Here is a 14,268-nt window from a genome sequence, read left to right as displayed (position 1 = left end):
AGGTAGGTTTGTCCTGATAATAAGCAAAGATGTTGAATGCATCATGGCCCACATTTTCCAAAACACATGAATCTGAGTACAGTCCTCTGCTAGTTTAAGTGTATATAGAGTTCCAAACCAAAGATCTGGTTTAAGGGTCATATATGTATAATTGAAAGAAAGCGTTAATTCATTTGACCCATTTGATAGGTTTAAGAAGGCTGCTTTGAACAAGAAATATGTGTTTAACACTAACTTCTCAACGCCAGATTTATGTTTGTAGGTTCCCCAGGTGTGTGATTCCGCAGCGCACTGACAGCCAGCACGTTTCCTGATGAATGGAGGCGTCCTGCTGCAGAAACCAGGGCCACTTGCAGTAGCGCTCTCTCTGGTGTTCGGTGGGCTCTGTTCTCACTTGAGTCCTCTTTCTATTACTGCAAAGGAACAGGTTTTGTGACAGGTTTATTCCCTGCTGAAAAGAGAAGAGAGAAAACGCAACGTTTCGGGTTGTGAAGCCTGCTTCAGGTGTCGTTCCAAGTTTTATTACAGCCGAAACGTGTTTTTTCTCTCTTCTCTTTTCAGCAGGGAATAAACCTGTCACAAACCTGTTCCTTTGCAGTAATAGAAAGAGGACTAAGTGAGAACAGAGCCCACCGAACACCAGAGAGAGCGCTACTGCAAGTGGCCCTGGTTTCTGCAGCAGGATGCCTCCATTCATCAGGAAACGTGCTGGCTGTCAGTGCGCTGCAGAGTCACACACCTGGGGAACCTACAAACATAAATCAGCGTGGAATAAACCTCTTACTACTACGCAGAAAACTTTTTTTTTCCAACTTACTGGTTGCACTCATGCAATTATGGGGGGAACCCAGATTGCACATTATGTTCTTCCCACAGTGAAAACGAAGGCAGGCTGCCACGTGCAGTGCCTCACTGGGATGTGTCGTGAAGTCTCGCAGCTCGACTTCCCTACGTCTCTCCTACAAATGGGCCTTGAGCTTGTTTGGGAGGTGCTAGCAGGGGAGCGCAGCTACTCGTAAACCCTTGAACCGCGGCACGATTCTCTTCCACCGGGAACGCCGGTCCTCTTCCACCGAGCGCAGGGCTTCGGGAGGGACGCACATGGAGCGGTGAGGGAGGGAGGGACACCCGCCTAGCCAGCCAGATCAGCCGAATCGACCCTAGCGATCAATGGGGTGACAGATGTCGCAGCCAGATCGCCCTCACATCCGAGAAGTAGTGCACGTCTCTTCGGCATATAAACACCGGGCTTTGATATTGCTATGGGCCTAGGGTGATTAAAGTGAGGCCTGTGTGTGTCTCTTTCTTTAAAAAAAAAATCCTTATTTTTGTCTACACGGTCTCTCGGCGACACAATCATTTCTGTTTCCCAAATTGCCCGGGTATGCCTGATTTTTCCTTCATTTTTTTTTTTTAACGGGCTGTTCCAGGAACCCCAGCAGCCCGCGCGGCTCTATGCAAATGTCGAGAGCGCTTATTGGGTAGTGTCCCCGGGGCTGTGCGGCTCGCGCTTGCATAACGCCGGCGCGGGGGCACGAGCGGAGTTGAAGCTGTAAAAAAGGGGCGCTTTGTTTTTGCGTCGTGAAGTCCGGTAAGTCTGGTTTGATTTAGAAGGAATTCAATCCTTTCGAAAGATAAAGTTATGTCATTTATTTTCCGATAACGTTACCTGTAATTAAAGTGCGTGCGTCCCCCCTTGCTGTTAACTGTTAACTGTAAATCGTTCTCTAAAACGTGAGGTGTTTTGCTGTCTAATTTCAGGGGAAACCAAGCACAGCCGCAGAATGACAGGGAAAGTAAAGCTGTATTATTTCGATGGAAGAGGGAAAATGGAATCCATTAGGTGGCTGTTAGCAGTTGCTGGCGTGGAGGTAAGAAATATTTATTAAACAGGCTTTTTAGTTAATTAGATTTTGGGGGAAAACGATGATTTTGTAATAGTGCAATATTGACACTGGCGCAAGTTTGTGTTACGGTTGTTATACATTATTATAAATACTTGCATATATAAAAACGCAAGTTACTGTTAACGTTTCGCTAGTAACTTTATTCACAGGTTTTTGCCCCTTCGACCAGAAATGCATCTACAGGTGGAGAAAACTGCTTAGTTCCCTTTACAGTGTGAACAAAAAAGACAACAAACTACCAACACCAAAACACAAAAATTAAAATGCAAACGAAAACAAATCCAAAACTGAAAACGTTTTCAAGGAATAATTTCCGAAGTGAAAAGCTTACTGGTTCTGATTGGTGTACTTTTCTCAACACAGGCCATGTCTTGCCAATTTGTGGTGCTCATCGTAATGAGACCATCGTTCTCTCTGCTCCAGATATGCCAAATTGCTTCTTTCTTCCTTTATACATGCCGGACATGTTGTGTATGAAGGAGAAATGCAGGTATAATAAACTATATTCTGTATACGGTATGATTAGTGTCATGTCAGTGTCATGTGTACTTTGTACGGTACTGCTATCAGTTTAGATTTCGCAAACAGTTCAAAGATCATTAAGAATGATCAGGGCGAGCGATTAGGAGCAGCGTGTCCGTGCAAAATGATTTTAAAAGCCAGCCAGATGGGATGTAATACAGCGTGTTTGTAACAGGCAGAAGGTCGCACATTCTCAACATTAGTTTACAGTAAATCTCCCTCACTCACACAAACATGAGCGCTTGGTGAGCAACTCACAAAGGTCTTTTTTGTTCTGCTTGTTTTCTGTTTGTTCATGACTGCGTACGGTTTTGTTGTATATACTGAAAGTGGTTTTAATGTGTTGGCTGTCCCGTCATTGGTGATTATTTAAATATCAGCAATGCAAATGCAGCTGTAGGTTGTTTTCTGTTGAAACACCTATCCTGACAGGAAACAGGCACCAGGTCCACTGCAGTGCATACACAGTATGGCCAGTTTTCCCAGAAAGCCAGTTAACCTATCAGTGTGGTTTTGGACTGTGATTCCCTTGTGATTATTTATTTCTTCATTCCATGCGATGTCACTGGACGCTGCCTTTAACGAACCACCTTCCACAGTTTGAAGAGGTACATTTAAAGACCAGAGAGCAATATGAAAAGCTGCTGCAAGGTATGTCGAAACTTTATTGCAAAACTGTTAGGGAAAATTAGGGTAGGTTCCTCATATTTGAGAAACCTACTCTAATTTTCCATCTTTTAATTATTTTACTATTTAGCCTTATCGTGCCAAAGAGGGATCTTCAAAACATACTAAATCAATCGGTCGTTGGTGAGCAGTAGGCAGCTCCGTAGTTGAAAATGGGTGGAATTTCATTTTTGCAGTATTCAGGTAGGGAAATTTCTCTGCTTAATATACAGGTTCCACAATTTTAGACAGTTGGAGTCCCGTAGGAGAAAATAATAAACAGAATAAAAAAATAAACACAGGAGACATGTTCGAATTTTAAAATAGGTGGATCGGGTGTACGAAGGACTTATTCTGTCTTCACCCTTGGAGCCACTCCCTGACTCATTCCTCGGAAATTAGGGATTTTTGTCAGAATTGACCTTATGGTGACGCTGCCGTTTTCTTGGCATAAAAAGTTATGCCAAATTTTAATACACTCTTCCCCCAAAACAATCTGTTGTCCGTTGCATTCGTTAGAATTGAAACTACTGAAATTTGAAAGTTAAGAAACCGAGTTCCTGTTCATGGATTTTAATGACTGATTTAGTTAACCATGTGCTCCATTGTCTTTGTGCCAGATGGATCTCTGATGTTTGAGCAGGTTCCCATGGTAGAAATGGATGGAATGAAGCTTGTGCAGAGCAAAGCCATCTTGAACTATATATCTGCCAAGCACAATCTGTACGGGAAAGACCTGAAAGAGAGAGTCATGTAAGACCTTCTTTTTGGATTGAGTTGTCTTTCTTTGGCGTGTTTCCTTCACTGCTTCGATGTGGTTTACAAACTGTGCTTTTCCCTCAGGTAGTCATGACTTACTTTAGCTTGGAGGTCATTCTGGAGTCAGGCATGTTATTGTAAGAATGACAGATTGAAGTTGTGTTTTTATTACTCTCACCAGGAGTGTTTTGGTAGGCAAACATCCTTTTTTTAGATAATGATACCCTTGAGACAAGCAGAATTAAGGCACCCTACAGAGCAGGGGCTTCTGAGGTTCCGGAAAAAGCCCCAATCCAGTAAAAGGTCCGTTTCAATCAAAGGTTTGGGACCTTGAGGGTTAAGAATTTGTTTGTTCCAAATGATCTGTAAATGGTAGAATTGAACAAATCATCCATATTCAGTCAAACGTTTTCCAAGCTTTTAGAAATGAGCAATTTAATGGTCATCTATAAAACCTAGTGGATTGGTGCTGTCCAGGACCAGGGCTGGCAGGGGTGTTTAATGAAGGTTCTCCAATTCATATCCTTGCTATTATTGAGCAAGTTGGAGCAAAATCCTGGAGACACAGCGCAAGGTGAGACAGGATGCCAGTCTATCTGTGCCCATGAGTGTAAGTGTGTCCTCAATTTAGAAGCACAAGTTTATGTAGTGATAAAGATTTGAAACTACTCTTGGTTCATAACTCTCAACACTCAAACATGCTGTCTAGGAATAGAATGGGCAGGCTAAGTTTTGAAGGGTTACTCAGAGGTTACACCTATTTTGATGCAGAAAATCTAGGGCCATTGATGCACTGTAAAAATGTAATGCTGAATAAGCTCCTATTTGCACGAGTTGTCTGGATTTAGAGAGTAAATCTGTTATGTGAGAGAGAATTTTACCTTCAGCTAATGTTGGGGTGAAATGTTTCCCTTTGTGGGGACCTCTGATTACAAATCCCTGACCCAAATCCTTAGATTTCCTTCCTTTTCCTGTGTGTGCAGTGTGACAGAATCCCACTCTTATGGGCGTTAAAACATCTGGTCCGATTACAGGATTGACATGTATGCCGAAGGACTGAGAGACCTGATGGAAATGATAATGAAGCATCCTTTCCTACCCGAAGCACAAAAGCAGAGTGACCTGGAGGCCATCTGTAGCAAGGCAACAGAGCGCTATCTTCCTGTCTATGAGAAGGTGCTTTTCTGTGTACAGCAAGCTTGGAGTACTTCTGCTTTAAGGACAAGGCAGAGACCTATGCCTCACCATTCTGGCCTGTCAATGTACAGTAGATACTAACGCTATTGGCAGGTGTCTTTTTGAGAACAGTTACAGTACGTATAATTAGAAGAAATTGTTCTAACAGAAAAGCCAGCCAGAAAACTGTAAAAAGAAAATGTATCTAGATAAAACCTGGTGGTATTTATAGGGTGTACTGTATATTAGCATTTACAGGGAATAGTCATTATTGTCTTCTTTGCAGGCTCTGGCTGAATCTGACTATCTGGTTGGCAGTCAGCTAAGCTGTGCTGATGTTCACTTGCTTGAAGCTATTTTGATGTTGGAAGAAAAATTCCCTTCAGTCCTCTCCAACTTCCCACATCTGCAGGTAATGAACTTTGCTTCACTTTTTATTTCTAAAAGTGACTTTACCGTAATAGAAAGACTGTTTTCCCCGACTCTGATTTTAATCAGATATAATTCCTGTGCTGTCAGTGCGAGTGCTGACAGGATGAGTATGTCAGGATATTTCTTCCTAAGCGGTATTGCGTTCGTACTGAGATGGGGTGGGGGATTTCGGGCACTTAAACATTGAATAGAAGTAGTTCAGAAATGCCAAATGATATCAGAATGGTTGAGACACAGTGCTAAAAAAACAGAAAAATGAAATCATGGAACTTCATTCCATCTTTGACAGCAGTTGTTGTGTCGTTAAAAAAGGTTTATATTCCCTTACCGTTGAAAAAAATCTTAATGCATCTAAAGAGAGATGTTTCAACATTGAACGTAACATTGATGATGTTAGTCACAAATGTAAAAATCAGAGAAACAATTGAATAGGGGCATAGAAATAGGGTTCAAAACAGGCAGCAGGTCTCATTTTAGCTACAAAATCCATCACATAAGAAATCCTGTCTGATGAAGTGAGAACTCCTGTGGAAGCTGGTATGTTCTTAAATTTACACTTGAGTGTTTTTGGATTTCAGTCTTTTCTTACACTGTAGTTCTGCTTCCTCTGAAACAGTTTATATACACAAACATGAAAGGTTGCGCTAGTGACAGTCTGTGTGCCTTTCTTGGATTCTGTGACTTGAGTTTGTTTCTTCGGATCTGAAGTGTTCTTAATTCCAGCATAAAACCACATTGAGATGCTCTGATCTCTCTTTCAGGCTTTTCAGACGAGAATTGAAAGTGTGCCAGCGATCCACAAGTTCCTGCAGCCTAACAGTCAGAGGAAGCCACAGCCTGATGAAAACTATATAAAAACTGTGCGAAAAGTTCTGAATTTCTGAAAATTCAACGGCTACCCCAGTATGTAGGCCATCCACTAAATGCAATTAGTCTTGTGAGACTGAGTTTTATTAAACAGAACATTTGAAAGAAATAGTGTTTTTTTTATTTTTAACAAGTTTTTGCTTAGGGTAGCATGGTGGCGTAGTGGTGAGCATTGCTGCCTCGTGGTTCTGGGACTCTGGGGTGCTGTCTGTGTGGAGTTTGCATGTTCTCACTGGGTTTGCTTGGGTTTCCACCTGGTGCTCTGGTTTCCTCTTGCAGTCCAAAAATATACAGGTTGGTTAACTGGCCTTGGTGGTGCTGTTGCTTGTTGGGATAGACTCCAGATCCACCTGATCTTGAATTGAAGAATGGATGGATGGGTAGATGGAACTTTTTGATCTTTAAACTTTGGCTGTGTGTGGTTCTTAGTTAAAACCACTACAGATCTGATAATAATGAAACATGGCCAGAGCTGTTTCTCACTTATCAGTGTTTTGCATTCATATACAACTCAGCCTGGCTTCAGCAGCGGTTCTGTGATTGCTCGCTAGTTGTCAAGCTAGATACATTGCATACAGTGCTCCTGAAGACTCACACATGCCAGATCACTGCCACATTTATTGACTGAGACGGGATGTTGAAGACAGCCTTAGTTGTGAGAAATACGCAGTATTTTAAAGTATATATTTCTTCACTTCAGATATTGCTTTACAATCTCAGCAACTGCAAAACAAAACCTATTCTTTAAGCCTTCTTTCAAAGGCAAGTTTTTTCAAATTTTATTTTTTTAAGTGCCTCACAAAGCTAAATAACAAACTAATATGAGCATTTGACTTTATTTGGAATGTACAACATTTTAAACAACACTTAAGTGGTAATTCAAGTTGATTTACATAGTAAAATAGCACTTAATACAAATGTTACAGCAATACAGTTTTGTAACTCAGTAAAATTTTTACTTTTATTTTGTTGCAATAAAAGGTCCTATAATTCTGCTTTTCAACAGATAATGTTTGTGGAATTATATTGATTACTATATAGCAAACACTGAAAAAATACATTTCTTTAGAATGATTCTAAATTATTCAATCATTGAGTCTTTATCATCTCTATCATAATGCTATTCATTTTAATTCTTCAATCTTAATTAAAGATTGATGAAACTCATTATATCTCAAAGTAAACACGTCATGACAGCCATCTGGTCCTGGTTTTCAAGCACAGCCAGCGCGCAGTGCTCTGTGTGGGCCTGCGGCGATTAGCCCTGTGCTGTGAACCTACAGCAGAAGCAAGACGACTCGCAGCACCATCAGGACGCTGAAAGGAAAGTGAAGCTGTGGAGTTTATTCTCCAGAGGCGGGTAGAAAATATACATTCATATCCACTCTCACCCAAAGTCATCCCAGGTCTTCCAGTTAGGTATTAAAAGACACAATACTCAAAACCCAGTATGTTGCATTTAAACTTTCAGTGTTGAGATAGTTTCGCTGCTCTGTTATTTTAAAAATTCAGGGAAATTTGTTCAGACATTCAGGACTAATAAAATAATGATGATGATGGGATTTTACTGGGTTATTGTACTGGTGGGCAGGATTTGTGTTTGTGTTTTAACGGCCTATATTTCATAAACTAAATGACAAATTTACAACTGCTCAGTTTTCCAGAACAACACGAACCCACAGGTGAAATGCAGGCTGCCTGTGTACAAATGCAGTCAACAAAACTACAGGTGTTGTTACCTTAATCCAGTCATAATTCCAGCAGGCATTAGTTTTCCAGATTTCTTGTACCTCATTCCCATCACAACAGACAGAACTAAGGAAGCCACTGCAAGAAACAGAAGAACATGTTTTGTGTGGATTTCATTAAGAAATTATCATTATTAACCTCCCACCATACAGGAAATCAGAGCATGTGGAGGAACCACACAGACAGCCCAGGCCCAGAACCGAACCTCTGGACGCAGCACCACTGCACCACCGGGCTGCCCCCCAACACCTCCTCAGAGTGCCCGTTCTCATTTCAAAATTTCCCATCACCTGCAAAATCACACAGAACCTTCTTGTCTTTGAGTGGTTACTGTCAGCCTCAGTACTGTCAGCCCGGAACATCCTCCTTCCTTTTCGTGTGGCCAGCCCTCTCTGGTCCTGGGGCAGACGCCCACCATACTCACCAAGGGAAACCTTCACGTCTCTTGGGTCGATCGACAGCCGATAGGCCCCAAAGGCAGACAGGGAGCCGAAGAGCAGACCAGCAATCAGTGACATCACACTGCCTGCAGGAGCACACAGAGCAAAAGGCTAGAACTCGTGCTACAGAAGGACAATATTTTGCAGCAATTTTTATTTCAAACTCGGAACCACCTATCAAGCTGTCTATACAAATCCACCCCAGAAAGACGGTATCAATTTACAGTTACTCAAATCGGTTTGTGTCCGCACAAGAGTGGCACTTACTGTACTGGTACCTTTCTGCACTATAAGCTTTTGGTGACATTTAAAATAAATTTTGAAGCCTCCAACAGTAACGAGAACAGAGGCACGTACCTTTCCGCTTGTACCCCATGAAGCCCCCCAGAGCCACCGCCGCCGCATAGCCAAACCCAATCCAGTCCACTGCCATGACTGTGCTGGAACAGCAAGGACAGGACAGCAGGCAGATGTGAAGGGGCCTTCAAGCCTGAAATCTCAGCTACAGTGTTCCTTTACGTAGAAAGTCACAGAGGGGTTTACTTAGAGAGGTGCAGTCTGAAGGGCAATTTGACCAAGTCACGTCACTCCTAGTGAGGGATATATCACCAATAACTGGACCAAAACAAAACTGATAAGTGCATTTATTGTGTGTTTCAAAGGGAAGAACAGGACTTCCAAGAATGTAAGAAAGACCAAGCAGCCCATCTATTCCCTTTGTTTATCTAGTAGCTGACTGATCCAAGGCTCTTGCTGAAAGAGGCCAGGGCAGCGGCTGCAGTAACACGGGTGGGCAGCTTGTTCCAGACTCGGCCAGCACCGAATCGGGACAAATCACCTTCATGTTCGTTTATTTTGGAAAGAGCGCCATCTTGTGTCGCTCCGTGTCGTTGCGCTGTTCCCACAAATCGGAGGCCAATCTATTCGCGAACACGCCTTTGAAACCCCCTGCAGTTGTCGCTTCTTTAAAACACGTCAACCCAAAATAAAATTTTTGGGTTTTTTTTTTCGGTTTTTCAAGTTACCATATACCCACACAGCAACCCAAATTTGGTCAACTTTTCAAAATATGACCGCGGTAGCTTAAAACGGGTTGCGTCGGTCTTTCTCTGAAGCCAGATCCAGCTATATTTACGTGTTTATTCTCATGCGTTTAATTAGGCTACACAGCCCAGCGGGATGGACTTTAAAACGGCATGATGACAGTGGGACATCTGCATGACGATGTGTGTAAATCAAGTCGTTATTACTGAACGGATGTAAACGCTGGGGTCAGCGCTTACAGACCCGGGCTAAAAAAAAGACTTGATCTGGCCGGACTGTAAAACCTAACTAAACGGCACATCAATTTCACATGACAAAGGTCATCAGAAAAATATACAAACAATACAGTTAACAAAGTCGCCCAGGAAAGAAAGCCGACGAGACGGACCCACACAAACGCAGAGCGCCCTGTACCTGTCGAGCACAACCGGCTGTTCGCCCTTTAACCTTTGTGATGTAACCTCGTTTTTAATTTTTCTGTAAAGGCATCAAATATTTTCCCCTCTAAAAGGTTTACTGCCCACTTTAACGACTTCTTTCCGGGGAAAAAAACTAAAACAAAATATGGGCGTGTTGAGGACAGCAGCGAGGTTTTTAAGAAACGGAAGGTGGACCTGTTTCTGCGCCATGTTGTGTGTGTCTGAAAGCTGTCTGCTACCCCAGTATGCTGGGAGTACCGGGGTCCACATCTGTGCTATGTGAAGTAGTTTGACTTTAGAAGATGTATATATAAATTAACAACAAAGATCGGTGCTTGATACAAATATAGGGTGGTGCCAAATTACAAGTTTGCGAGCTATGGAAATTGGTCGTTTTGCGTGTCGTATTATAATAATAATAATAATAATAATAATAATAATAATAATAATAATAATAATAATAATAATAATAATAATAATAATAATTGCTTACACTTATATAGCGCTTTTCTGGACACTCCACTCAAAGCACCTTACAGGTAATGGGGATCCCCACCACCACCACCAATGTGCAGCCCCACCTGGATGATGCGACAGGAGCCATAGTGCGCCAGAACGCTCCCCACACACCAGCTCTCAGTGGGGAGGAGAGCAGAGTAATGAAGCCAGTTCAGAGATGGGGATTATTAGGAGGCCATGATTGGTAAGGGCCAATGGGAAATTTGGCCAGGACGCCGGGGTTACACCCCTACTCTTCTTGAGAAACACCCTGGGATTTTTAATGACCACAGAGAGTCAGGACCTCGGTTTTACGTCTCATCCGAAGGACGTATAGGGATGTACCACACGCTAGAAACCTGCCCCGCAACTTCTGTAACGTGCTGTAGTTGCAATTACTTTTTTCTTTTACCAAAAGAGGGGTAAGAGTATCATTAGAGTATGCAACTCGTATACATTTGCAAATCCAGAGCGCGGACTGTTTTGAGTCGCAAACCGATTAAAGATGTAAAATACTTTACTGCATAACTGAGGCAGTTTATTATAAAGGGAAAGACACTAGATTTCGATTTAGATTTCATATTCCAATCTTTAATGATTTAAAAACAAAAACAAAAAAAACACGCAATTCAGTAGTGATGGAATTCATGTTACTTAAAATTATTTTATTTAGAATTTTTCAAAACACAGTTGAATTGGTACTGTCGATTCCAGTCAACATCATGAAATATTACATAGCTGTATGACAGAACAAAATGGCCTATGATATAAGGAAAGTAATAGATTAATGCGATAACGATTAAAAAAACATCGATTTTAATTACTTTAATTTACATTTGTCCATTACACAAGTATGGCAAGGACAGGCTTATAAAGCAGCACCAGTTTCTGAAGATCAGAGCACACCACGTACTAAGATATAATTCATCCAGTGTCAATATAGTCTGCAGCCGGACATACTGAGATAACCTTATGCGGTTTTTCAAACTTTAATCCATTGACAAGAAACGGGACGGACAGCCAAATTTAAGAACCTGGATTTTTCAAGGGCAGATCACCCCGTTCCTGCACAACATGGTAATTTCAAATCGTTTCAAACGTCATCGTTCATTAAAAATACTGCAGCTGTAGGTATTTCAGGATGGTAGCAGGCACTGTGTAGCTAAACCCACTGGCCAAAATATTGGAAAGCAAGATGTTTTCACACTGAACAGCAAGATGGCTTGAACAGCTCATGCCCTGTATCCTTCTTTATCCTGTATCCTGTTCTTTTGAATCAGGCTCCTAAGAACCTGGCCCGCGTGCATTTCAGAATAATACAATGAAGGCATCTGACCACAGCAATGGAAATGGTGTAAAACTCATGAAAATTAATTTAAAAAGCAATCTATGCAACTACTGCCTACAGTAGCTTTACAGAGGAATGCTTGGGAAATAGATTTGTATTCTAATAAAAGATTTTTACTGATCAGAAAGGGCCTTTGAGATATGCTATTATAAGAAAACCTAAGGGAGTAAAATGAATACGATCCCAAATTATAATTTAAATTTTATTATGCAGATTCCTCACAGTGCATTTCTAATAAGCACAGCATGTGGTGAAGTATGGTAATGCCAAGTTTGAGAAAACAAATAAACGTCACTAAGTCATGATGGCATGAAACAGAGGCAGGAGGGAATGGTGAAAGTGGATGTGGTTTAAAATCAGCATGACCTGGCAGCGCTGCACAGATCTGCTGATTCTGGAAGTCCGATTTAAAATAAGGAAATTAATAACTTAATTAAGGAAAAGGCCATTTAAATTTTAAGGGTATTTTAATTTTTCCTGTGTAAAGTTTGATCTGGACTTTCTCAGGAACAGAGAATGAAGTACTGTATTTATAATGACCATATCTGACCCCTCTGTTTGACAGGCTGTTGAGAACAGCAATTTATTCCAGGATTAGAAAAAGCATAAAGACTGCTGCTTTAATGGATCGGTTTGTATACACACAAGAGTGCCATTTATTGCTACTGGAGAAAGGTACCAAAGGTTTTAGTGACCTTTAAAACGAATTCTGAAGCCTCTAGCATTCACAAGAGCAAGAGCAAATGACGGTGCTATTGAAACCCATATAGAACCTCTCTTTTCCATGATCTATAGGAACTAAAGACTGGAGAGATTCCGATTCCAATTCTTGTTGCCACTAAAATGTGACCTGCAGGTAAATCGGATAAAAACCTGTTTAGTGCAGCTCAAATCACCAGATTGGCTCACTTCACTGGATGCTTTTTCACTGTGGCCCTGTGCATGCATTGGATAAAATAGACGCTCGTCTTTAAGAGTGTCATATAAATGCATTTGACTTGTTGTGAATACTGTACAGAGGACTTTTTTCAGATGTTGCTTCATTGACTCACTGAAATCCTTTATTTAAGGTGTCTCATCTCTGGTGACTTTCTGGTGAAGGATGGACTCCGGGCATTCAAGATACAGAGGTGCCTACAGAAGGAGACTGGGGCCGAGGGGCTTTTCACAAGTCTTCTGAGCCATTAGCTTAACAGCATTATTTTTACAATCAAGAACGGCGTTTAAGACAGACTCAAGGTTAGTGAAACGTTCATGTTAAGGTGAAGGATTAAACAAGTGTGAAGCTATACTTTTAAACATCTGATCACTTTAGTGAGTAATGACTCTCGTCCATTAACAACACACACAAACAGGTCTTCCCAATAGCCTATGAACAGTGAAATGGTTAAGATGTTTGCAGAAGTTTTTTTTTTCCTCTACTTTGTTCTTGTACTTCCGCAGTAATTTCTTAAGTCTCCAGTTCAGGCATTAATACGTGAGCAATAAAACCGAGTTAATCAATTTGCAAGGCCAAGAAATTTTAGCCCTTTAAAAATGATGCTAGTCATATCTAGAGGCAGAAATGCATAATTGATTCAAAATGTTAAACACTGGTTAAATTTTATACATTTTAGACCTTACCACAAAGAGACTGGAATAAATTTAACAGACAAGAAAACAAACTCAGAAACAAGAAAAAGTCTTTCAGCCAACAAAAGGAATTATGACAGAGCAGGGTAATAAAAACAATTCTAAACTCTAGGTACTGGATTACAGAAACTACTGTAATCGGTAAAGAAACAAGAAACAACACAGACGTTGAGCCACTGGCCTTTTAAGAGCTCACAGGCACCACCGTTCTGTGCTGCAAGTTCAGGGCTGGCACATCCCTCCCCAACAGCGCCCCAAGCCTGCGAGCACCCGGGAGGCCAACCCCCCCAAAGCTAGTGCCATGGCCCAGAGTCGAACCCACGAGGCCTACTTCTTGCAGATCAACCTTCAGCCATTCTTGAGCTTTTAAGATCACTTTATACACAATTTCTTGCATTAGGAATTTCTTTTCGCATACCTCAGCTTGCTCTTCATGAGAGACACAGGCACACAGACAGGGAGAGAGAAGCTGGGGGTCAGAGCGCAGGGTCAGCCATTTATACAGCACCCCTGGAGCAGTCGGGGTTAAGGGTCTTGCTTAGGAGCCCAACAGAGTAGGATTCCTCTGCCAGCCGCGGGATTCGAACGGCAACCTTCCAGCCACAGGCACAGATCCTTAGCCACAGTGCCACCGCTCCGCCCTTAAAATGCTTCCCAGTCTACAAATTTCCACACCCTTTTCTGAGCTTTTTATACAAAATCCATTTACTGGAGGCTCCTGCAGTGCAGAAGCAAAAGCAAATTCGCCTTCCATGAAAAACTAAGATCACAGATCTGGGAGATTACTTTGGTTGTGAAGAAACCGATCC

At 41.7% G+C, this 14,268-nt stretch overlaps 2 protein-coding genes across 6 annotated transcripts; one reads left to right on the top strand and one right to left on the bottom strand.

The window, feature by feature from the left end:
• The first annotated feature begins 1,425 nt into the window (after window positions 1–1,425).
• On the top strand, window positions 1,426–6,438 carry LOC148646419 (glutathione S-transferase 3-like). The gene is made up of 7 exons (XM_088610705.1): window positions 1,426–1,591; window positions 1,762–1,871; window positions 3,029–3,080; window positions 3,716–3,848; window positions 4,889–5,030; window positions 5,317–5,442; window positions 6,224–6,438. The coding sequence occupies exons 2-7, from the start codon at window positions 1,785–1,787 to the stop codon at window positions 6,344–6,346; spliced, it is 663 nt and encodes a 220-aa protein (XP_088466831.1). The 5' UTR covers window positions 1,426–1,591; window positions 1,762–1,784; the 3' UTR covers window positions 6,347–6,438.
• Window positions 6,439–7,149: 711 nt separating this feature from the next.
• On the bottom strand, window positions 7,150–10,132 carry tmem14a (transmembrane protein 14A). 5 transcript variants are annotated; one of them, XM_088610706.1, is made up of 5 exons: window positions 9,977–10,132; window positions 8,876–9,031; window positions 8,503–8,604; window positions 8,069–8,156; window positions 7,150–7,646 (listed from the first exon to the last, which is right to left on the bottom strand). In XM_088610706.1, the coding sequence occupies exons 2-5, from the start codon at window positions 8,949–8,951 to the stop codon at window positions 7,607–7,609; spliced, it is 306 nt and encodes a 101-aa protein (XP_088466832.1). In that variant the 5' UTR covers window positions 8,952–9,031; window positions 9,977–10,132; the 3' UTR covers window positions 7,150–7,606. The 5 variants fall into 5 exon arrangements, with proteins under 5 accessions (XP_088466832.1, XP_088466835.1, XP_088466836.1 ...); XM_088610709.1 differs by having other exon boundaries at window positions 8,876–8,958; window positions 9,977–10,115; XM_088610710.1 differs by having other exon boundaries at window positions 8,876–8,958; window positions 9,951–10,108.
• Window positions 10,133–14,268: the final 4,136 nt, after the last annotated feature.

Source organism: Lepisosteus platostomus, chromosome 17 (genome assembly GCF_059453375.1).
Source record: "Lepisosteus platostomus isolate fLepPlt1 chromosome 17, fLepPlt1.hap1, whole genome shotgun sequence".
NCBI lineage: Eukaryota > Metazoa > Chordata > Actinopteri > Semionotiformes > Lepisosteidae > Lepisosteus > Lepisosteus platostomus.
Note: the sequence above shows the minus strand (reverse complement) of the source record. Positions and strands in the feature narration are given on the sequence as shown.

Bases quoted from the DNA above. Each gene is read 5' to 3' on its own strand.
- tmem14a (XM_088610706.1), bottom strand. From the start codon at position 8,951: ATGGCAGTGGACTGGATTGGGTTTGGCTATGCGGCGGCGGTGGCTCTG. The intron at 8,157-8,502 runs GTGAGTATGGTG...TGTTTCTTGCAG, and splicing joins AGACGTGAAGGTTTCCCTTG to TGGCTTCCTTAGTTCTGTCT. The intron at 7,647-8,068 runs GTAACAACACCT...CTTTCCTTTCAG, and splicing joins GGAATTATGACTGGATTAAG to CGTCCTGATGGTGCTGCGAG.
- LOC148646419 (XM_088610705.1), top strand. From the start codon at position 1,785: ATGACAGGGAAAGTAAAGCTGTATTATTTCGATGGAAGAGGGAAAATG. The intron at 5,031-5,316 runs GTGCTTTTCTGT...TCTTCTTTGCAG, and splicing joins ATCTTCCTGTCTATGAGAAG to GCTCTGGCTGAATCTGACTA. The intron at 5,443-6,223 runs GTAATGAACTTT...TCTCTCTTTCAG, and splicing joins CCAACTTCCCACATCTGCAG to GCTTTTCAGACGAGAATTGA.